The 23284-nt window shown below is 41.4% G+C and overlaps 1 protein-coding gene across 2 annotated transcripts in view; it reads left to right on the forward strand.

Moving 5' to 3' along the window:
- Window positions 1-23284, forward strand: part of MYZAP (myocardial zonula adherens protein) — a 93513-nt gene that overhangs the window by 39176 nt on the left and 31053 nt on the right. The window contains exons 7-11 of one of the 2 annotated variants that reach the window (XM_008953214.6): window positions 1385-1510; window positions 2564-2692; window positions 6653-6732; window positions 8394-8499; window positions 15104-19013. In XM_008953214.6, the coding sequence (XP_008951462.1) occupies window positions 1385-1510; window positions 2564-2692; window positions 6653-6732; window positions 8394-8499; window positions 15104-15157 (495 nt within the window). In that variant the 3' untranslated portion in view covers window positions 15158-19013. Of the gene's footprint in view, window positions 1-1384; window positions 1511-2563; window positions 2693-6652; window positions 6733-8393; window positions 8500-15103; window positions 19014-23284 lie in introns of those variants that run through there. The other variant, XM_008953212.4, reaches the window with a different exon arrangement.

The raw sequence follows: 23284 nt of genomic DNA on the forward strand, positions 1-23284 counted from the left end.
TCTCCTCTCTATGTTCACTTCTAATAGGGCAGCTCTTCTTTTCCATATATTGCCTTTCTCAGTAAGAGTTACTTGGGGGGTGAAAAAAATTTATGTTGCTAAAAAAGCCTGAAATTACTGATTTAAGTAATTTTTTTTCAGCTTAGGGGATTTATTCAATCATTCATTCCACAAATATTTATTGAGTGCCTACTCTATGTGTGTGTCCTGTTAAGTCCTGTTGGTTCCAGAGGTGGCCTGTCACCAGGCATCTGGGGACATCATTAGGCTGCTTGGCAGTCTGGCTGCTTCCTTGGAGTCCAGGCCTTTAACTCCAGCCCACAGTTGCCTGTTTTAGAGACTGATGCTTGTTTTCGTCCTGACAGTGGAGTTAAAAAGTTTCTCCTACTCCTCCTATTTTACTCCCCAAATTGAAAAAAAAAAAAAAAGCTTCAGGAACTCAGGGTATGTTACATGACCTGGATGCAGAGTGAATGGGCCTCCAGGGACAGAGCCCTTCCAGCAAGCTGTGCGTGCACTGCAAATGGAGCACACAGCACACAGGGTCTCTCTCAGCTGGTCATAAGCTCTGGTCAGGATTTTCCACTTTGGGACTTCTTGGTGGCAACACTTACCCAGTGATGAGAAGGGAGAAGTCAAGGGCGTCAAGAGAGACTTGTCACATCTTGGAAATAACATCATGTAACCTATTGAGTTTGAAGAATGCTTCCCTTTTCCAGAGTTTAGGTATGCAGCAAAGTCAGCTCTCTGCAATAGGCGATAACCTGGAAGGAGGGGATGAGAGCAAACCTTCTGCAGCATAAAATCAATGGCGGGAAGTCTGTGTGTGAGGACGTGTCCTGGCAAACAGGAGGCACCAGCCACCACCAACCTAAGCCCTGCCCACCTGCAACTCCACTGACTTTTTCTCACCTCCTAAGCCAGGCCTGCTTCAGTACTAGGGGTGCCAGCTTAGTGTTCCCCATGCTAGGTTGGAATGTTTCCAAAAGCAACATTTAGGAAAGCACAAGGGTTTGGAAAGGGTGAGTCCAGATTTCTCCTTTGAGCTTAGCTGGTCTTACCTAGAAACTGGCTTGGCCAATGCAACTGATGAGATTGCGTAGAGAAATAAGTTCCGACCTTTTGAAAAAGTCACTCATGTGGAGCATACCTTTGTCCTGAGAATGCCCCCAAAATTCGTGTGAAATGCCACTTTTTATTTTTCTGTGGCTCTGCTCACCCCTCTTCCTCCCTTTCCCTGTTAGGTCTTGCTGTGTCTCTCTGCTGCAGAACCCAGTGGATGGGCTCACTACCTCTGTGAGTCCCCACATGAAATGCGCAGTGGAAGCTGCCAATTCCGCTGGGCCCTGCAAAAGCTGTCGTTCTGAAATGAGTCTCGTTGTAGGTGGAATCGTCCCAAGAAGCCAATGCTGAGGTGATGCGAGAGATGACCAAGAAGCTGTACAGCCAGTATGAAGAGAAGCTGCAGGAAGAACAGAGGAAGCACAGTGCTGAGAAGGAGGCTCTTCTGGTGTGTGTGTTGTAGCTGCCGATGTAAACTTACCGGGAATTGTTGGTTCATTATTGTTGGTGATGTATACGTAGTAGTGTTTATTCTTAGAGGTGGGTTAGTGGACTCAGCCATGGGTAAGGGATCAAGGAATTATTCATCTGCTCATTCACTCCCCTCCCCTCTTCCCCTCTGCCTTTATTCATCCCCGTCCCTACTCAGAATAGCCCCTTGTCTCTGTCTCTAAATACACACCTTTTTCTAGCTCATCTGACAATTTGCCAGCATGTAAGCAAACCCTGGGCTTGCCCGCAGCTGTGCCCTCCCTCCCTCCATTTGGTTCTCTCTACCTGAAATTTCCTCCTTCCCTATCTTTGATCTTGCCTAAGCTCCCTAAAAGCCTTAAATGCCACTCTCTCCATGCCTGGAGTCTCTCCCAGTCATGGAGCCAGAAGCATTATCTGTCCTTAGGAAGCTCACTCACTCTCTCTCTGCTTTTACTTTGGAATTCTTTTATACCTGCCATTAGAGTGGGGCTGTGCATCTCACATCTTGGCTTTTCCAGGAGATTATAAGTTCCTGAAGGCAGGGACTCCATGTCTGGCCCATCTGTGTCCGTAGAGGCTTAATACATGTTCTGATGATTGACTGGGTTTTCTTGTTAGTAATGAGCTGATGTATTGCATTATGGGAGAAGGATCTGGGAATTCTGCATTCAATTCCAGATCTGGTTCTAATTCCCTTACACTTCTGGCAAATACAGTGACATTCTGAGCACCTACTCAATGTTATTAAACATTTGTAGGCCTCTTTTACACATTTTGGATATAAAGACTTAAGGGAAAAAAGGGAAAAAAAAGTAGTGAGGCCCATTAACCAGCCACATGATGTATCTTTATTCATAGGTGAGAACCAGAACCATGAGGTTGAGTTCATGATCTGTGAGACACTTTCAGGTTCCAAGGTCATGTTTTAAAGAGAAATCGTGATCTAGCAAGGCCCGAGCTGATTGGATCCCGGTGAGTAGCCTCGGTACTCCATGCCTGTACTTAGGAGAGTATATTTCTTTTGCAGGAAGAAACCAATAGTTTTCTGAAAGCGATTGAAGAAGCCAATAAAAAGATGCAAGCAGCAGAGATCAGCCTAGAGGAGAAAGACCAGAGGATCGGGGAGCTGGACAGGCTGATTGAGCGCATGGAAAAGGTGGGACACAGCGTTGGGCCTATTGCCCACTTGCCCAAACTTTTCCCTGTAGGTCCATCTGAGATACGAGAAGCCCTGGATATGGATTCCTCTCACCTCCAAAATTTGCAATTAAAAAAAAAAAGACAAAGCTATAAAATAAAGTATAAGAAAGTCCAACAAAGTTCTCATTTTTCCCATGATAACTATTTTGATGCTTTTAAAAAATATTACTTGTGAAATTCTTTAGAAAAATTAATATTTTAGCAGCCTTGCTTTGCTGGTGCCCCAGGTGTGAACTTAGTTTATCCATTGAATTATCAAGCCCTATTTAGGTGTTACATCAACACAGCAACCCTGTTGTTTCTGGGGCATGTGTCTCAAGGGTTGGCTTTTCCTTGACACGCTGGGGACTTGAGAGAGTAGGGAGGCCCCATTTCTCTAGGTGTTGTAAGCAGGCTGGTGAGTGTGGTGGGGGAACCTGAGGAAGGCGGGAGCTCAGCTGGGATAATGAAGCCTGTCTAGTGAAAGGGAAGAGGCCAGGAATTAAGTAGGAAGTGGAGGAAAGGGAGGAAGTGGTGGGAGAAAGGAAAGAGGAAAGGAAGGAAGAGAAAGAAGAGAAAGGATGGGTGACCTTTAGCAGGTGACGGCTGACTTCTGGACCCAGGAGTTCAGGGCCAAGTCTGTGGCTGGTTTCTGGGAATGGCTCCCTGGCTGCATATGAGTTTGCAGGGAGCAGTGACCTGCCAAGACCCTGACATTATTAGCACCCTGTGACTCATTCGGGATGCCAAGAATCTCCAATCTGATGATGGAGGCAGAGGTGGGGCAGCAAGAGCAAGGTCACTGTCAGGCTTCATGTGATGCTGAGAAGAGGTCGCCTTACGTCATGGTGTTTGCAGAATAAGCCCCTGTACTGTCCCCTCATAAGGCGAGGTGTCGCCACTATGGGAACTGCATAAAATTCAGTTCTCTGGAGCTTCAGAGCTCACTGGGTGCTTCGTTTTAGCTCTTTAGCTTTTTACTTGGGAGAGACTTGGGCAAACTAAAGAGTCAATTACAATCTCACTTCTACCCCCTGGGAAAACAGAATCCCATCTTTTATTGAAGAGTAGGTGATTGGCTTAGTCAGGAGTAACATTAGTAGTATTGACCAGAGGGGGTGGTGGTGAAGATTGGGCAACAAGGGGGCTTTCTAGAGCTTGAGTGAGCTTCCTCCCACATTATTGTCCTCCTACAACAGCAGAAGATCCCAGTTAACTCAGATGCTCTCTCTCTGGGCAGCAGGTTTTTTCTGCAGCGTAAAGAAGCAAGGTGAGCCGGCAGCATAGCAGGGTGGTCTGGGGGAAATGCCGTCATACAGAGAAACCACAGGTAGTGGTCATGAACATAGGCTTTAGAATCAGACAGTCTGGGGATTTGAATCTTGTGTCTCTTTGTAGTTGTTTGCACTTACTTGATTTTTCCAAACTCAGTCTCCACTTCTGTAAAATGCTGATAATGGTACTTCTTATTCTTAGGGCTCTTGTGAGCAATAAATGAGAAAAATCCACGCCAAGTGCTAAGCATGGTTCCTCGTATATAGTAAGGGTTCGATCATTTGTGGCTATGATTTTTACTCTGTTACAAGGTTGCCTAAGTGTCTACCCTCAGAGTCAGGTTGTCTTTAGCTGGACCCATTTTATGCTTATCTTCATTGCTGTCCTGAGGTTCTGAAAGTTTCTTGTCTTTCCCCACTGATTTTCACATGGAGCCCTCATGTGGGATGAATGGGTAGAGCCAGGAAGCTGGTAAGGCCAGCCCTCCCTGCCAGCATTTAGGAAACACAAAACCTTCCCCAAGTGGTGTTGGCTTCTTCTTTAGTGATTGGAAATGTATTGTCCTTTCTCTAAATCTTCCTTTCCATTTAGGCTAGAGAAATGCTCTATTTATTGAACTAACATCAGATAGGCCAATTTACACTGTTTCCTTTTCAGGGATAAATCTTTGAGAGCAGGAATCTGGCCAAATCCCTGTCTCACACTACGTGAACGGCATGTCCTAGGCAGGGCTGTGGCAGTGTACGTATCCTGCTCTCAGTTTTGGATTTTGCTCAAGGACAAACCATGTGCTTTTGAATGGCTTCTCTGCCATATGCCTTAGTTTACTGTTTCTCTTGCTGAGCTCTGTATTTCAAACACCTTTTTTTCTGATCAGTAAAAATCTTTTAAGGAGTGTTCTCTACCAGGGACCCTTCTGGGGAACAGATAATAGTCTATGCCATAATCTGGGCAGTGGTTTCACAGGTGTTTACAAATGTAAGAAATAATTGTGCAGTGTACACTTAAGATTTATTGTACCTCAATTTAAAACAAATTTTAAAAGTGTGCTGTAAGTTAGACCTTGCTCTACTTTATGACAGCCTTTTTCTTTCTTGTTTTTTGTTTTTTTTTTTTTCTTTTTGGAGGGAGGCATTCACTTGTGAAAGCTTTTATCACTGTTATTTCGGGGCTAATGTAAAAGTTCCAACCACATAGGGGCAGGAGGAATGTTCTGCTCAGGCCAGGCCGTAAGAATGTGCATTTGCTGTAGAGATTTAAAAACAGTAACAAAACCCCAGTCAAAGTTGATTTACCTTTGTTATTTTAAATATTTCAGAGATAATATATTCTTCCTGCTCAAGGTGGACTGTTTCCCCACCCCTTTGGCCTACCTCTTGGTACACCACTGCTTATAACTTCAGAAGTTGTGGCAGTTAAATTTTCAAAGATTTGCTTTTAATAATTTGGTAGAAAAGAGGTTTGGAATCTATGTAGCTAGTAAGAGTTTGCTGGGTGGAATTTCCGAACATAAAGATGAGAAACATTAGTTCTTAGAGAAGGACCTAAAGTAAAATAATCTCCCAATTAGTGAGCGTTATTTGATAAACTTCCATTTTAAGGAAATTTGTTACACTAACATCTGTAATGTATTTTTAGCACAATTTCGGTTATGACGGGCACCATGTTTTTATGAACATTTTTCAGCTTTGTCCAAAGAAATTACTCCAGACTCTTTTTTGGGCAAACTTCTAAATATACATGTATATAGCAAAGTGTACAAAGTGCACGGCTTAGTGCGTGTATGTTTCCTATTGCTACCATAGCAAATTTCCACAAGGTTAGTGGCTTAAAACAACACAAATGTATTATGTTCCATTCCTAGAGATCAGAAGTCCTAAAATCCAGGTGTTGGCAGAGCTGGATTCCTTTTGGAAGCTCTAGAAGGGAATGCACTTCCCTGCCTTCTCTAACTTCTGGAGGCCACCTGTACTCCTCAACTTGTGGCCCCCTCCTGCAGCTTCAGAGGCAGTAGCAGAGCATCTTCCAGGCTCCTTCCCTCTGATTCTAACCCTGCTGCCTCCTCCTCCTTAGAAGGGCCCAACTGGATAACCCAGGATCTCCCCATTTTAAGATCCTTAACTTAATCACATCTGCAGAATTCCTTTCTCCATGTAAGATAACACATAGGATTCAGGAATCAGGACATGGACATCTTTGGAGGGCCATTAATCTGACCACAACATATTTTTACAAGTGAACACACCTGTGTAAACACCACAAGTTAGAATATAGGATATTGCCAGAATTCCAGAGCCTCTTTTCTTGATGATTCAGAAAATAATAAAGAATTTTGCAGTATCACAAGCCATCAGTTTAAAGTATTGATTATCAGTATTTGGAGCTATAAATTTTCACTGATCCTGGGCTGATGGAATACTTTGGAAAATGAATCTTGAATGGTTTTATTTAGGATGTTTTGTCTCTGACCCATAAATATATCTATAAATACACAACAACAGACTTGGCAGTTTTGAGCCTTGTTTGGGCTTTGCTGAGCAGGTGTGTAAAACCCAGGGGGTGTCATATAGACTTGGACTCCCTAGAGCTAGAATTGCTAAATAGACATTCTCTGTCAAACTTGGGATCCATTGATTAAAATATCAGTTTCTGTTTGTTTTAGGAACGTCATCAACTGCAACTTCAACTCCTAGAACATGAAACAGAAATGTCTGGGGAGTTAACTGATTCTGACAAGGAAAGGTAAGACGTAATGCCTTTCGTCTGGTAATGGATTTAGGTTGTGGACACGCTGTGTTTTTATGACCTCATTTGACCCTTGCATTTTCATTTGTGTGGTTGTACCTTATTACAGACTTAAGCATACATAACATTGGGCTGAGAGTTTCCAATATGGAACAAGTTTCTTTGGAAGCCTCCAGCCACATCTTGCAGATCATGGCTGGTTGTTAGTGTAGTGGAACACATCAAATACTTTCACAAGTGCAAAAGTTCGGTCTATTAATGTTCTCCATCGCCTTGAACTCCACAGGATACACCTTGTTGATGAGAAAACTCATCAACTGTGACTAATACCACTTGCTTTGGAAACCAATTTAAAACATCTTTCTTTGTTTCCAAACTTTGCTTAGTAAAACCTTGCATTATCCTCTGGCAGTGAGTATATAAAGCCCTACATGAAAAACACGGAATAGTACGCTGTCTGTTCTAGAAATCAAAATGCAGAGAGGCCATTCAGGGGTCTCTAGTGAAAGAAAACAAGGTTGAGATGATTTGAGTGTTTTGGGCAAGTGACTTAACCTCCCTGAGTCTTGCTTGTGCCACATGGAAATTCATCTTTAAACGGGGGAGACGGGTATGACGGTGATAACAGTGCCCATCTCACTAGGTTACTGTTGTTAAGAGAACTGTTGGGCTTGCTGCCTGCCAAATAGTACGTGCTGAAAAAATACCCATTTTTCCTTCCTCATTTGCAATTTCAGAGTTTTCAAAGTTATAGGAGGCTTGCTAGTCATTAACATAGTGCTGAGGCAGAGATGGGGCACAGGAACTAGACCACCAGACCTTTCCTCCAGTGCCCAGCCCCAGCAGCCCCAGAGAACTGAAGAGTCCAAGCAATGTTGGAGAATAAATTGTGCTGTTGTAAAACAAAAGTATGAAATGTTTTGTGATGTGGCTTGCTCTGTTTGGATGTAGAGAAGGTCTTTCAACTTGTCCCACATTTGCCAAAAATAAAGGATATGTAGAGCAACTGTGATTCCAGACTTTTTGGTATTCTGCCGTTGATTTCAGATATTTTATTGTGTTGCTGGACCCCTTCTTCCCCGTCCTCCCCTCAAAGTAATTTACTGGATGTTCCAATATGTTATTAACCCCAAAACAGATAGCTTCTCAGATCTGTAAATGGTGCAAAAAAATTATCTCTCAGTCCCCGGAAAATAATCATCCTTATATGGGATAAAACTTGCAAATGGGAACTTGAAAAATAGTCCTGTGCTCCTCTGTTGTGGTAGTTTGTTAGTAATCACACTACTTTGTGTGGTCATCACATAAAGTAAGAAGAATGGATCCTAGAGTTTGATTTCTTGTTCTTGGAAGTATTTTTAAATGTTTTTAAATTTACATTTTTTTTTTTACCAAACCTTCCCCAAAAGATACATGTTTTCTATTTTTATTTATTTATTTTTTTTGTGGAGATGAGGGTCTCAGCATGTTGCCCAGGCTGGTCTCAAACTCCTGGCCTCAAGCAGTCCTCCTGCCTTGGCCTCTTGAAGTGTTGGGATTACAGGCATGAGCCACCATGCTTGGCCCTCTTGGCAATATTCTTTAAAGCTGTGAGTGTTGCTGCTGCTGTTGCTGCTTTGGTTTAGGACTCATTTGCTTTTTTCTCCTATTTGTGTTAGGTATCAGCAGTTGGAGGAGGCATCAGCCAGCCTCCGTGAGCGGATCAGACACCTAGATGACATGGTGCATTGCCAGCAGAAGAAAGTCAAGCAGATGGTCGAGGAGGTAAGCATCTGCAAAAGGTCACAGGCCTGGGATTGCTTCCTGTGGTGGGGAAGCATCCCCAGAACAAGTCTGCCTTGCCCCTCCATTTCCTGTGGCTCACAAGCTGAGGTGCTCAGGCCACTGCCATCTAGGCCCAGAGTGGGATTTCCCCACATGTCCCCCATGGACTGATGACGATGATGCCCCTAAAAGAGGGGTTTCCTCAGGTCAAAGGGTTACAGTTAAGAAAGCTGGAAAGTGCAGTTCATAAGCTCACCCACTGTGAAAGGATAGTGATAGCCTGAGTGGGTACCCACAGCTCAGGAGACCCAAGGGGGTGATGGGAAGGGTGAATTTAGCCCAGGTCCCTGCACTGCCTCCACAGCCGTCTGTCTGTCTCTCTCTCTCAGCTACCATTCTTGTCCTTTATCGTTTTCTGGGTGTGTCTTTCATTCCCTTTCCTTGTCTGTTTCTCTCTTTTTTCTCCCTCCTTCCTCATTCTCTTCTCCCACTCCTGCTTCTTCTTCCTTTTCCTTTGCCACCATCCTTTCTCTCCTAACTGTCTCTGTAACAGGAAACCAAGCTATACATTTACTGTTTGGGCATAGTTTACTATTCTCTTTTTTCTAAATAAGAAAACGGGTAAGTTGAGCATTTCTATTTCTCTAAGAGGAACAAAATTTTTTTTAACTTGTGTCAATATAATCTGCCTCTTTTGTGGTGATGTTCCAAAGAAGAAAGTCCGTGCTCTGTAAAGCTAATCACATATTATTGTAGTTTTCTTCTTGCTCAATTAAAAAATCCGATTGAAAAATCTGATAGAAAAAGAGCAGTTAGTACTAACAGGGTTATAAGAATTCCCTTGAGTCTAATTCTCTAACTTGCAAAGAAAAAAAAAGGTTTCAATTTAATCAAACATTTGGTTGGCAGTGGAAAAATGAAAAAACATTTTCCTTATATTAAGTACTACTTTAAAAAGTTATGTTTTATTAATGAATTATTAAAATTAAAAGCATACCTACTTCTAAGAAATAATTCATGTACATGACAGACAAATGGAAGATTAAAATATATCTATTTTATTAATCTCTAAGATATTGGGGATATTAATGTTGGGGAGTTAAGGTCAGAGAATTGTGAGTATGGGAAGGGACATCTTTTTTTATTGTGTGTAGGATAAACATACACATTAGATAAAAGTTTGTCCGCAAATGAGAAGTGCAGTTATACTGTGTTGAATCATGTACATCTTATATTGGTTCACACGCAAGTTTCTGGGGAGCAGTGGAATAGCAGAGGAAGCCATGCACGCACCTTTGCAATTGTTTTGTGCATCCAGGCAGGAGCACTGCCCATAACAGTAATGGGGAGGGAGATCCTGCCCTATCGTCAACACTAGGTAGATGTCAGGAGTGTGTTTTCCAAGGAAAAGCATCACTTTGCCACAGTTAGCATCTCAGTGAGCCTTGGCTGTCGGGGCATAATTTTTCTGCTTTTGAATTTCACACCCACGAAGTCTGGGGCAAGGGCATCCCTTGTTTTCCCCTATGTGAGTCTCTAACTGTGAGCACTACATTTCTCCCACCTCACCACAGGGGGGTGTCTGTGTCATTCTTGTATCTAATCGTTAGAGAACTATTGAACAAAACCTCATACTGGTTGGCTTCTGATTCACTTAAACCCTTACCTGTAAGAGGTTAAGGCTGTACGAGAATCAGAGACATTGTTTTTTTAAAAGACATTTTCAAAGAAGTTTAGAATTCTCTGTTTCTTAACTTACTTCCAGAATATAACAAACATACCAATTTGAAGGGAGTTAAGGAGTACACATACATACGCACATATACATATGTGCATATGTATATGTGTATTTATACATGTGTATACATATGTATATGTGTGTGTGTAGGGATGCATATAAAGATCACTGTCCATGCTTTGCTTTTTTCTACCTGTGATTTCATATCTTCCAGATAAGCTTCTCTAAGCTTTGATGTGGTCTGTGGTCTGGAAGGCCCAGTCATTGGAAAGAAATCACCAGCTAAAATTTAGGATGCCATCAGATTTAGCACCCCCTAGGGGCTGGCTGGGTTTCAACAGTGAATGTAGACCACCACCACCACCAGCAACAAAAAGAGAGAGAGACACTTTTTATTCCTAATAATTTTTACTGCCTGATTTAGAAAGTTTGTGTTTGCCCAGCATACTACATTAACTTACATAAGAAAAAAAGGATAGCCTAGAATCTCAATTGCTATAGCCATTTATATGAATATTTTTTTTAAAAGTTAGAAACATGGTCAAGGGGCATGGACAGGTGAGCACATTCAGAAGAGCAAGACCAGGTTGGAAAGGAGTTGAGAACCTGAGTAATTCAGGGAACTGGGGAAGACATGCCCAAGGAGAGATGGGAGCTGAATTCACATCTTAGAAAACATGAGGGAATATGTCTTTGTTTTGTATTGTGAAGCAAGGCCAGGCCAGAACCACTGGGTGACACTTTCAAAGAGGCAAATTGCAGCTCTTCATTCACAACAAAGAAAACATTTCTAATACTGGCTGCACTGGTAAGGCATTTAGCCCTTCATCATGGTTACGTTCTTTACAAAGTAAGAAGTTGATTTAGAAGTTCTCTAGTGTTCCTCCACAAATTCTGTGTTCTGTAACCTTAAAGACTGTGTGGAGGAAGTCTGGTAACTTCAGTTAAGTGTTCATCATATAAATAATTCTCTATTGTTTACTATGCTGTGCCTGTTTTTGTAAGCTCAGCGTTATCATTATGTTGCATAATGAGCAAAATCAGCAAAGTCGTAACTAAATCACTTCAGATCACTTGGAGCAAATTTTGAAAAATCCAGAGTACTGAATTGGTCACTTGTGAAATGAATCTTGAACTCTGACTCTAGAAGAGAAGTATGTTTTCATCTGTGAACTCCGGCTCCCCAGGCATATAGGCAGCCTTTAAGTGTAGCGGATGTTAAGGACCCTTTTTCTTCCCTCACATGGGTCTGGAAGCTCGTCTTCATCATAGCCTCACTTTCACCATGGATGGAAGTCTCGTCTCCATCCATTGTTGGTATCATTTTGGCCATAATGTCCATGAGGAAACTTAGTTTTTTTAAATGATGGGCTTCTTTTGTTTAGCTCAAAATGTCCAGGTGTCACTACTGCGATCCTTGGGAATCCTTAAATGTTAAGCAACATGTTTCTTCTCACCTTAGTGGAGTATCATTCTATCATAGTAATAATAAATAATAAAATAACAAATAAAAAGTAACTGGCCCAGGTTTTGTCATCCTTAGCTCATTAATGACTTGATTTCCATGGTGGGAGACAGTAGGACTTGTACTATGTAGGAAGGGCTCATGGTGGGGGTGAGCCCTTTTGAAATGAAGGATTAGTATATATCTTACGGTGTCAAGGTCATTGAGAAAAGACAATGCAAAACGTTTTCTGTGAAATGTGGAACCAAGTCCCTCTCACTAGGCTAGGGCTTTCTACTGAATTAAGTCTCCTGTCATGGATGTCAGGGGGTTGGGTATCTCCCCCATCACTAGTTCTTCCAGCTGATTCTGGCTTTGATAAAAATGAGAGAACAAAGCCAAAAAAGCCCCATGTGTGCCTGTTATAGCTGGAAAATATAGAAAAATGCCGAGGGATTGGAAAGAAAAAGCTCTCAAGGGGAAATTAATTAATTCATCCATTCAGCAGATACCCACCAGCACCCGCTTCGTGCTGGGGCTGGGTACACAGTGGGGAGTCATGCAGACATGGGCCGTGCTGGCACGGATCTTACCCACTGGTGTCACCCGAGTTCCAGGGTAGTCTTGCCTTTGGGTTTTATTATCCTGTTGAAAAGCTTTGTTGGGATTGGTCTTTGGTCCTAAATCAAGCTGCATTCTTTAGGTTGCCAGGAAAGGCACTGGGAGAGCTGGGAGGAGTGTAAAAAGTAAGAGAGCATCCTGAGGCCCCCACAGTGCCCCTCTGCTCACACATCTTTGAGTGTGACTTCTTCAGTCCACAGAGTCATTCACACCCTCTTTACCTGCTCTCACCATGGCTCTCCTGCTGCCAACCAAAGCAGCTCTCCTGCCAAGGGGAAAGTGATCTTAAGGAAAAAATCAACTATTTGCCTTCCAAGAGGGTGGGTTTACATTTTTGCCAATGGGCAGGGATATTGTTTAGCTGAATAAACAGTAATTTCTTAAGAGGTTTTTTTTTTTTTTTTTTAAGCTATATCCCAGTGCAGCCATTAGGCATCCTTTCATTTTATCATGTCTTTCTTTTGATTTCCCTTTGCCATTTGTGATATAGGAAATGTTTCTTCCAACAGGGTCTGAAGGGAGTTTCTTTTCATTTGCAGAGGAGGCATTTTCTTTAGACTTCTTTTGCTGAAAGCAATTACACTCTACCCCACTTTGCTATAATTGAGATGTTTAATAAGTGCAAAGGTGCAAGGAATTGATTTTCTCATTAGTGCTTCTCCACCCAAGCTACACATTGGAATCACCTGGGGAGCTTTAAGACATGCCTGAACCTGGCAGATGGGATGGAGGCAGACTGAGCACTGGGTTTTGTTTCGTTTTAAAAACTCTGCAAGTGATTCTAATATGCAGCCAGGATTGAGAATCGCTGTCCCGGATTCTCAGAGCAGTGGCCTGACTCTCCTTGCTGGGTTTCATGTTCATGCATTTGGCCAGCATCCCTCAGAAGCTCCTATGCCTGAGGTGGGAAGCTGCTGGTGAACTCAATAGGAAGGGCTCAACAGAAAGCAAGCCAGGGAGACAGTCACCAGGGACCAGGAGCACAGAAGTCAGAAAGCTGGTCCAAGTCTGTGACTCTCTGGGCACTGACAGGGGACCTTCACTTCTTGCCAGCCCCTGGTCCTGGGATGATTCTGTGACAGCTCACTCTTTTTTTATTTTTTATTTTGTTTTAGAGACAAAGTCTTGCCCTGTTGCTCAGGCTGGAGTGCAGTGGTGCAATCATACCTTCCTGCAGCCTCCAACTCCTGGGCTCAAGTGATCCTCCCCACTCAACCTCCCAAGTAGATCGACTATAGGCACGTGCACCCATGCCCAGCTAATTTTTGTATTACTATTATTATTATTTTTTTTTTATAGAGACAGGGTTTCACTATGTTGTTCAACTGGTCTTCCAACTCCTGGCCTCTAGCAATCTTCCCATCTTGGCCTCTCAGAGTGTTGGGATTACAGGTGTGAGCCACTACACCTGGCCTGACAGCCTAATCTTAATAGCTGTACTGGCCTTGTGGTATCCAGATAATACAAACTTCCCAAAGGCTATTTAGACCCATCTAGAGAGATGTTACTAAGGTGGGAAGAGGTACGCTTGTTAAATAGATAATAGAAACTTAAAGGGACAGAATCCAATCCACCTAAGTCCTTGAAAGCTGGACTACCACTAAGAGAGACTAAGGGTGATTCTCATGGATCCTCTTCCAACTGTGCATGTATGCACGTGTCTGCCTCGCCCTGCTTTAAATTATTCACTTCTGTCTATACAGAAGACGTTATACTTGGCCACATGGTACCCCTTTAGAAAGAGAAGGCAAAAACATCTTGGTTAAATAATTATATTAGCAATGACCACTTCTCAAATTCAAGGCAAAGCAGAATATTATTTGTGATTCCTAAGGAATGATTTTGAAAGTATTTAACGGTCATCTCTTAGATTTTTTTTAAAGAGTGATGCTGTAGTCATAATGCAGCAGTTCCTTGGGGGAAACAAACTGGATCGGGAGAATAACAGATGAGTAATAACTCTTCAGAGAGTTGAGACTTTGAGTATCTGGCTCTCTAGCCAGTTGGCCAAACAAGGCTTTACATTACTAGTCCCTAAATCCACATGCATCTGCAGTTAGAGACCTTTATGTGTCTACAACAAAAGATGGCCTAGAAAAATAGCAACAAGTATGGACTTTAGCATCAGACAAACCTGCATCTACTAGTTGTGGACCTTTGAAAAGTTATTAGTTTCCTTGTCTGTAAAATAGGGTTAATAATAGTATCTACCCAATTTTTTGTAAGAGTTAAATGAGATGACATGTATAAAATGCACAGCATGTTAATTGGATCATAAGAAATAATAAATATTAGTGGCTGTTATTATTACCACCTGTAAATGGGTTCGGCTGTGTATACCTAAAGTTAAGTGAACTAAAAGCAAAAGTAGCTATTGTTGATTTCCTGAGCAATGCACAGGGCTGCCCTTTATCTTTCCCTTTGGGAGTCTTGTTGGCCACATTCAATCTTTGGGTATACTTCTCTCTTCTCTTTTGTGCTCTGTGCTGTTTTCTAGCTTAGCCATCAATCTCTTCACAAGAATATTTATACAAAAAGCAATTTTTAAGATTTAAATTTGCTTCATGGCAAGTATCTGCCATTTTTACATGGTTCAGTCATTTGCTGGCACACAATTTAATTCAAAACTGTTGTGTGGTGTGCTGAAATGTGCAACACACGAAAGTACATTTTACTAAATGCCCTGTGTTTAGAGGATTTCAAGTACTTCTCATAATTGGTAATTAGCCAAATGGGGGTAGGGGAAAGGAGCCATAGCACCGAGCCCACAAACCTAATCCACTCAATTGAACTGTCTCCAGATCATGTCGCACGAGCTCTTCTCCAGATTTAGTCTCCGGCTCTTTGGAAGATGATAAGTTGGTAGCCTGCTCTGGGTTGGAAGCGATTCCTTTATTGTTCGTGATTAGAAGAACACTTGTACACTCTCTGCTGGGAAGAGGTGGTATTTATCTATGATGAGCCAATGAACAAAACAGGAAGGACATATTATTTAAAGGAAAATTTGACCATGTGGGGCTCTTGTTTGTGAAAACACCCACATACTGTCACTCTGACTTGTACAGCCTCAAACTGCAGAGTCAAGAGAACTCACAGATCCACAGAGTATTTTTAGGAACTTGAGTAGACATTGAAGAAGGAACTGCAATGAAAAAGACTACTGAAAAACCATTCAGAAAGATCCAGGTGGAGGCTTGGAAGATGAATCCTTACTTATGGAAAAGCTGCCAAAGACATCTGCTAAGGAGATGGGAAGAGAGCTTGAAGAATGTTAGTGCTCTGGGAAGGAGGTGCTCCCACCAGATCACCCCCAAGAAAGTACAGGAGCAGCCAGGTGTCCATGTGGTTTGGTTCTATTTGTATATGGGAGGTGGCCCTGAAGGTGTCCTTCCTGAATGGATATCAATACTCATCTTAGGACTCTTCTAAGAGGAGTTTAGCTTGCTTCTATCACCATCAGCATTTTGCCTGAATTGGTTCAACCAACTTCACGAAAAGGAGTGTATCTGATAAAGAGAAATCTATTTGGCTGAAATATGTTGAAATGAAACATCCTTCATGTATGTTTTATTTTTATAGAGGTCTTTCTTGAGATTGCTGCAGGCATTGGTGTTTTATCAGAACATGACAGTTTTGCCGAGAACTAGCAGTAGTAGCTGCAGTCATAGCAATGGGTGGCATGAGTCTACATAAGCTGGGAGATGGGGCTCGTGGAGTGAGTGCGTTCAGAGGCCCAGTGTCCCTCAGACGTTGGCTAGTTCTCCACTCCTATCACTCCTTCATGGCAAAGTAGGCATGAAGCTGCTTTCTTGCTAATATTTGCCTTTGCTTTCATTTAGATGCTTCTACCCAGCTTAAGCAAGGAGGGAGGGGATGGGAAAGAAGCAGATGAATACTTTTCCGCATTAGTTATTAACCATTAATATTGTTCACCTGTGCACGGTGCTGTGTTTAGACACAGATCCCCAGATACGATGCTGGGTATTCAGACTTCCACTAGGGAGACAGAGGCAGATTTGAGAATCTCATCTGGATGTTAGCTTAGTGTTGTTACCTACACTGTTTTTTAGGGACACTTTTATTGCTGTAATGTTTTTCTAAGTCTCTGGTGGAAAAGTCACTGGCATTTGTTCTAGCAGCATTCATTCATTGCCAAGTTTTAAAAAAGGAAATAATTAAGAGAATGCAATGACCTTTAGAGAAAACAGGTCACCCATGTAAGTCCTGCTTTCAGGGTGGTGTGCTTTCTTCTGCTTTTAGAGTTTCTTTTCTCTTTTGGGCTATGAACCGTACCTGGAGGCCAGGCAGGCCTTATTCTGGAGCAGATAGTGAGTGAGGTTCCTAGAGTACTGCATAGCCTGAGAGTGCCTCCTAAGTGGATGCCCTCCACACCTCCTGCACTTGGCCTTGGCCCTGGGTCCTAGGCTCATTGTTGATCTTCTTAGATCTGGGTTCCTTGCATCGCAGGACCTACCTCAGCCTGCTCTTGTCTGCCTTTGCTGATGCCCCTCAATTCACCTCTTTCCTGCCTGTACTGTGATATGGTGTGAACTTGACTTACTGCTTGTCAAACCTGAGTCATGTGCTGAAATCCTGCCCCGCCACCGCTTTCCTCCCTTAACTGGATCCTTAGCCTTGGACTCCAAGGCTACAGCTCTGTCTCGTGGCCACTCACGCCCCACCCAAAGGAGGTGCTACTCAAAAGTTTGAGGCAGGAGTGATTTATCGTGAATGACAATGTTATAGTTTCTAATTCTAGTGTTTAGCATGGTATTATTCACTTATTTATTTTAAAATCTTAGACAATTTATCTAAAATGTCAATTTTTAGAAGGTATCAGCACAATTGTGGCAGCCTTTTTTCTGTATGTGTTATATGTATTATTAAAAAAAGCAGGTTCATTCTATGACAGGTATTGGTTTCAGTATTCACAATATAAATTGTCTTTTCAAGGGAAAGGATATTTTCTTTGGAAATGTCATTGAATCTATGTTCTCTTTATCGAAATTGTTCTAATTGACTTTGAACTGTTTCTCAGACACCTGGTGCCCAGTTTCTGGCCACAGAAACTATGTGAGGCTGAGTAATTCATGTTTTGGGTCACTACCAGTCACGAATGCTTCTCTCATTCCAAGGCTATGCATATGGATGTCACATTCCCATGTCAATCATCTCTGGAAGGTATTATTCGCCCAGTTTTTTAAGCATGGGAAACTGAAGCTTAGAGTCTTAAAAAATAAGTAGCTGGCAGTCTCTCAGCAAATAATGATGGTGCTGCACTACATACCCAGATCTGTGACTCCAAAGCCAGCCTTTGTTCTTTTCTTCTTGTTACTTTTAATTGGAAAAAAATTTAAATTGCAAAAAGTTGTAGAGTGACAAAAACAAAAAATCCACGAACGCTCTTCTAGGATTAACAAATGTTGCCATTTTGGCACACTTGTTTCTGTTTTTTTTTTTTTTTAAAGAAAAGAACACATCACAGATAAAGAAGAGGTTCTCTTTTTACCTGTCCCTGATTCTGTTCCTTTTCCTTCTTTCACCCTCTCTTCTTCTCAGAGGCAGTTTGGTCTCTAGGCCATGCCTTGATGATTTTACTGTGTATATATATATATAAAATTAGTATGTGGCTTAGTTTGTGTTTTAAATTTTACGTAAATTTTAATTTATAATATTAAAAATAAATTGTATTGTACATATTTTGCAACTTATTTCTCAGTTTTGTTTCTGCTGTTATTCCACATAGATCTGGATTATTCATTTCAATGGCTAATATCCTTTTATTTGAATGTACTGTAACTTATTTATCCTATTGATAGACATTTTTATTCTTTTACAAACAATACCAACATGTCTCCAGCCTTCTCTAACTAGGAAGTATACATAGAGGAGGAATTGCTAGGGCATGGGATTGGCACAATTTCACCTTTTCTAGATATTGCCCAATCGCTGCCCACAGTGCACATACCTTTCCACCAGTCACATGTGAGAGGGCAGATTTTCCAAATGCTCATCACCACTTGGCACTGTGTGGACTATAATTTTGGCCAGTTAGGAAATGGCATCTCATTGTTTTCATCTTAATTTGCGTCAGCCTGATTACTCATTGAAACTTGTGAGGTTGAGAAACTTTTCTTAAGCTTATTGGCCATTCAAGTTTCCTCCTTTATGAAATGGTTGTTCATGTCATTTGCTCATTTTTAAATTAGATTGTTTTTCTTTTTTCCAGCTGACTTGTAGGAACTCTACATCTTATCAATATTAATCATTTATCGAAAACTATTTGGGTGCCATTATCTTCTCCTAGTCAATGTTTTTTGTTTGTGATATCTTTTATAATATATAAGTTTTTAATGTTGGCAGAAGTAAAGTTAATCTTTTTGGCTGTGTTGTGTGTCTTGTTTGATGTAAAGATAGTTTCTGTAATAGTTTTGAAGTTTGATTGTTCATCTTTAGGTCTTCAATTACAACCTGCACATCCATCCCCTCTATCCTCTTTCTTACTCTGTTTTTCTCCGTAGCACTTATCATCCAATAATATGTCATGCACTTTATTTATCTGTTTTGCATGTATATTTTGTCTGTTACCTGTTTCCTTCCACTAGAATGTAAGTCCCATGAGGGCAGGGACTTGCATCTATTTTGTTTGTGGTTGTATCTCTAACACCTGGGATAGTCACTGGCAAATGATAGTTGCTCAATAAATATTTGTTGGACAAATAATGATCCATGTAGAATTTATTTTTGTGTATCATATGAATAGGACTCCTTTTATTTTTGGCTCACGGAAAGCTTGTTTCTCTAATAGCATTGCCGTACTGATTTTTTTCATGTCGCTTTCGTCAAGCTGGAGTTGTTTCCCCTGTGCCATTGTCTTTGAACGATCCTGTTTTCCTGCCCCTCTGCTGAAGACTGAAGGAAACCCATTCCTTGGGCTTAAGAGTGGGAATAAGGATGAGGAGGAGCCAGGTACAATTTATGGGGAGCTTATGGGACAGTCGGTACACATTTAAGAAGAGCCTCTTATGAGCATGAGTGCAAAAATGGACATGAGTTCCTGCTCTCAGAGGACCTTCTGGCTGACATTTAAACTCATTTGAACTTGAGGCAGAATGTCATAGGTGCTGGAAACACAGAAGCTGGGAAACTTAGTGGTTAAGTTTATAGGCTTTGAGTAAATTCAGTCTGCTTTTGCATCCTGCCTCTGCTACTGACTAGGCTTTGTATCTTGAGCAAATTATCCTCTCCAAGATTCAGTTTCCTTATCAATAATATGGGAATGGTCATAACATTACCTCCTCAAGTGGTAATTATAAGGATTGACTGATGTGATGTGTGCTAAATGCTTAGCACAGTTCCTGCCAGTACAAACTAATTCTGATGTGGGTGGAGAGTCTTTAGGGAGGAGGTAGTGTTTGACCAGGCCTTGTAGGATGGGTTGGATTTTTCTAGGCAGGGATTGAATGGGTGGACATGTCAGACAAGATATAGAATAAATAAAAGCAAAAACATGCAGACCAGAAAGTATAGGGTGAGTTCACAGAGCATTCATCTAGTTTGGATGGTACGAGGGAGTGAGAAATGAAGAGGCTAGAAATATAGGTTGACACCAATTGTGATGGTTTATTAGCACCAAGCCAAGAAGGATGTCCTTCATCACTCTGCTCATAATTCCTCAATGGCTCCCCATTGCCTGATCAGATATGAGCTCCAGAGTGGTGGCTCTGGCCAGTGGGTGCTGGGTGAATAGGAGGGGAGAGGAGCATGGAGGACAGCAAGAAGGCTCCAAGGAGAGCCCTGGCTCGTGCTAGAGAGTGTTTACTTTCCATGCACTTGAACTTTAGGAAGCGCTTCCAAAATGCAATTTTTTAGCATCAGCTTTGTGCCAGATGTGGAGCTAGGGGCTTCCATATATATGTATTACATGAATTTGAAGCAGTTCACTCCCTTGGACACTCCTGTTCAGGATTTGGCGTTTTGTCTCTGAAACTGAATTCATCGAGAAAAGCACAGGGGTAAATAAGCTTCATCCCCATCTCCATTCCATCTGCCTCCTCTTGAATCATAGAGGGGAAAAAAGGACAGCCTAAAGAATTAGGGCCCCAGCAGATCCTTTGTGACAGAAGATATCACATGTCAACCTTCCTCCCAGCCCTGCCAACTCTCCAGGCCAGCTTTGCAGCCATAGGTTGTCATCACTGGGAGGATGGAAGCAAGCAAACCTCTGAACAGGGTGTCGTGTGAATAGGACAGCCTGGGCCTTGCCCTCACAGATGCTTACTTGGGTCGTAATATCAGCCCTATCAGCATCCAGATGATTGTGAAGGGAGTGAATGAATGATGAAAGTCTTGGCACCTCAGTTTCATGGTCTGGTGGGGATAACCACATAGGGTTGTTTCTGAGAATCGTGAGCTAAGCCAGCAAAGTTCCTGGTAGCTTGCACGCTCCTCCTTTCTTCCTTCTCAGAGAATGTGCTCAGATTGGGAAGCAGTTTAACCGTCCTTCCCTGACATTTGTACAGCCAAGTCGTGTTTAGGTACCTGGGGGAGCCAGAGTGCTCCTCCTCTCCTTCTGGAGAAGTTGGGTTATCTTTAATATAAGATAGAAATCAAACCAAATTACATTATTTTACCTCAGAACCCCGTTGCAACCGATCCTTTTGAATGGTATAGTTCTATTATTATATATTACTTCAAACTTAATAGGAAAAAATTGATTAAAATATGTGCCATGTTCATATCTAGCCTGGCTGAATGCCACAAGACACATTAATTGAAAATGAATTTCCACAAACCCAATCAAGCATCATGAAGATGAAAAATGTACCTTTTTCCCTCCATTCCTTCATTGATTTTTCATTTTCCCCACTCAGTGCTTCATTTAGCAATTTTTCAGTTTCGTTTTGTTGTGGCCTTAATTCATTTCCTTTACTCCCCCCCAAATGAGATAATGTACCATTTTCTTCATCCTTATTAAACTCTTCTTTCATGCTGCATTAATGCAGGGCAGATTCTGATCTTGTCATATTTCTCTATGCATTATTTTTTTGTTAAAAAGAGGCTGAGCTTTATTCTTTTTATTCTTACATTTTGTGGTGGCTTTTATCAAAGAGAATGAACTTTAAAAAATACAGTAACTATGAAATTACAATGTTACAGGACTTCCAAAATAGAATTAAGGAATGCTATGCAAAAATAAAACACTTTTTCTGAGGAAGAGTGTAAAATATCAATTATTCTCATAGTCACAGTGGGTATGTGCGGACCAGACACAATTCCTCTTTTGTTAAGAGAATTGGAAACAATGGTTTACCAGATCATAGAGGGATCAAGAGGTTGGGTTAAAGACACGGCACTGTCAGGAAAAGAGCAGGCAGAGGGAGACGACGGCTGAAGCCCAAGTGAGCTCTAGAAGGTTCTGTCCCTGACCCAGTCAGTTCACCATTTCCCTGGATTTCTAGGGGTTTTGAAAACAATAATGGGGATCTTCAAAGTATTTCCTTGTAAAATTTTCAAAGTTTCAAATAATGTGATGGCATAAATTTCCCCTGAAAAGGCTGTAAGAACTCACAATAAAGTATCATATTCCTCTATTTTGACCTAGAATTCATAGCCCTAGTAATCTCGTTTTGATTAGATGCTTTGATTGGCAGTTATACATCTTTGATAACATTTTCAATGTGAAATGAATTATTCTTTCGTTAAAGCCATTTTAAGCAGAATGTCTATAAATGAGGGCCCACGAGAAGGAATAACAAAGCAGGGGTGTTGGGGATGGTGGCTGGGGAGCTTTGGTGTATTTATTAACCTGTGGTTGAGTTTTGCGATGTGTGCAAGTACACACAGCCCCGACACTCTGATTTTGAAAACAATGAAATGAAAATGAAATGAAAACATTATAAAGAAATTTCAAATAAAATAATTTAAAATGTTTATTTCAGGGGAAGTTTATGCCATTACATTATTTGAAAATTTGACAATTTCGCAAGGAAATAGCTTGAAGTTCCCCATAGAAATCCAGGGAAATGGTGAACTGACTAGGTCAGGGATGGAATTTTCTAGAACTCACTCAGGCTTCATTCATTTAAAATGAAAACAAAATAAAACAAATTTTAAATAAAATAAACAATAATGTCAAATAAATGTTCAAATAAAATAAACTTAATGTGGATTTAAAATACTGAATTCCATTTTCCTTATAAGATTTAAACAGTTTGATTAAATGTGACCATCAGTTTTGTTTTTCGTTTTCTGTTTTTAAAGAGTTTATTTGAGCAGTCAGCACCAGGCCACATGCAATTGAGGGCTTCACCTAGGGGGCTTGAGGGGAAAACTTTTATAGGTGTTTATGGAAGCAAGACAAGGAAAATATTTGATTGGTTAAAGCAGAAAGTCCCTACTTAGGCCACACCTGTAATCCCAGCACTTCGGGAGGCTGAGGCAAGAGGATTGCTTGAGGCTGGGGGTTTGAAAACAGCCTAAGTAACATAGTGAGACCCTGTCTCTACAAAAAATTAAAAAATTAGCCAGGCATAGTTGATCACACCTGTAATCCTAGCTACTTGGGAGGCTGAGATGGGAGGACCCATTGAGCCCAGGAGTTTGAGGCTGCCATGAGCTATGATTGTAGCACTATGCTACAGCCTGGGTTACAGAGGCAAATGCTGTCAAAAAAAAAAAAAAAAAAAAAAAAAAAGTCCCTATTTAGAGGTTAGTTGGTGTTTTCTGATTGGTTAAATTTAAATTTCATTTTCCTAAGCTGTGACCATTCATTCTGACATGGTTTTCAGTTTGCTTAGGTCAGAACCCAAGGCACTGGAGCCACCTCAGCCTAATGGCCTCCTAATTAATTATTTTAATGGTTCCCCTCTTTTGGCTAGCCTTTCATTTGTGAGAGATTGATCAAGTTTTAGTGTGACATCTTCTGTTACCATCATGGCTGGTTTTCCTTTGTTTCAGCGGGAAACTCCTAAGTGTGACGT

Source organism: Pan paniscus, chromosome 16 (genome assembly GCF_029289425.2).
Source record: "Pan paniscus chromosome 16, NHGRI_mPanPan1-v2.0_pri, whole genome shotgun sequence".
NCBI lineage: Eukaryota > Metazoa > Chordata > Mammalia > Primates > Hominidae > Pan > Pan paniscus.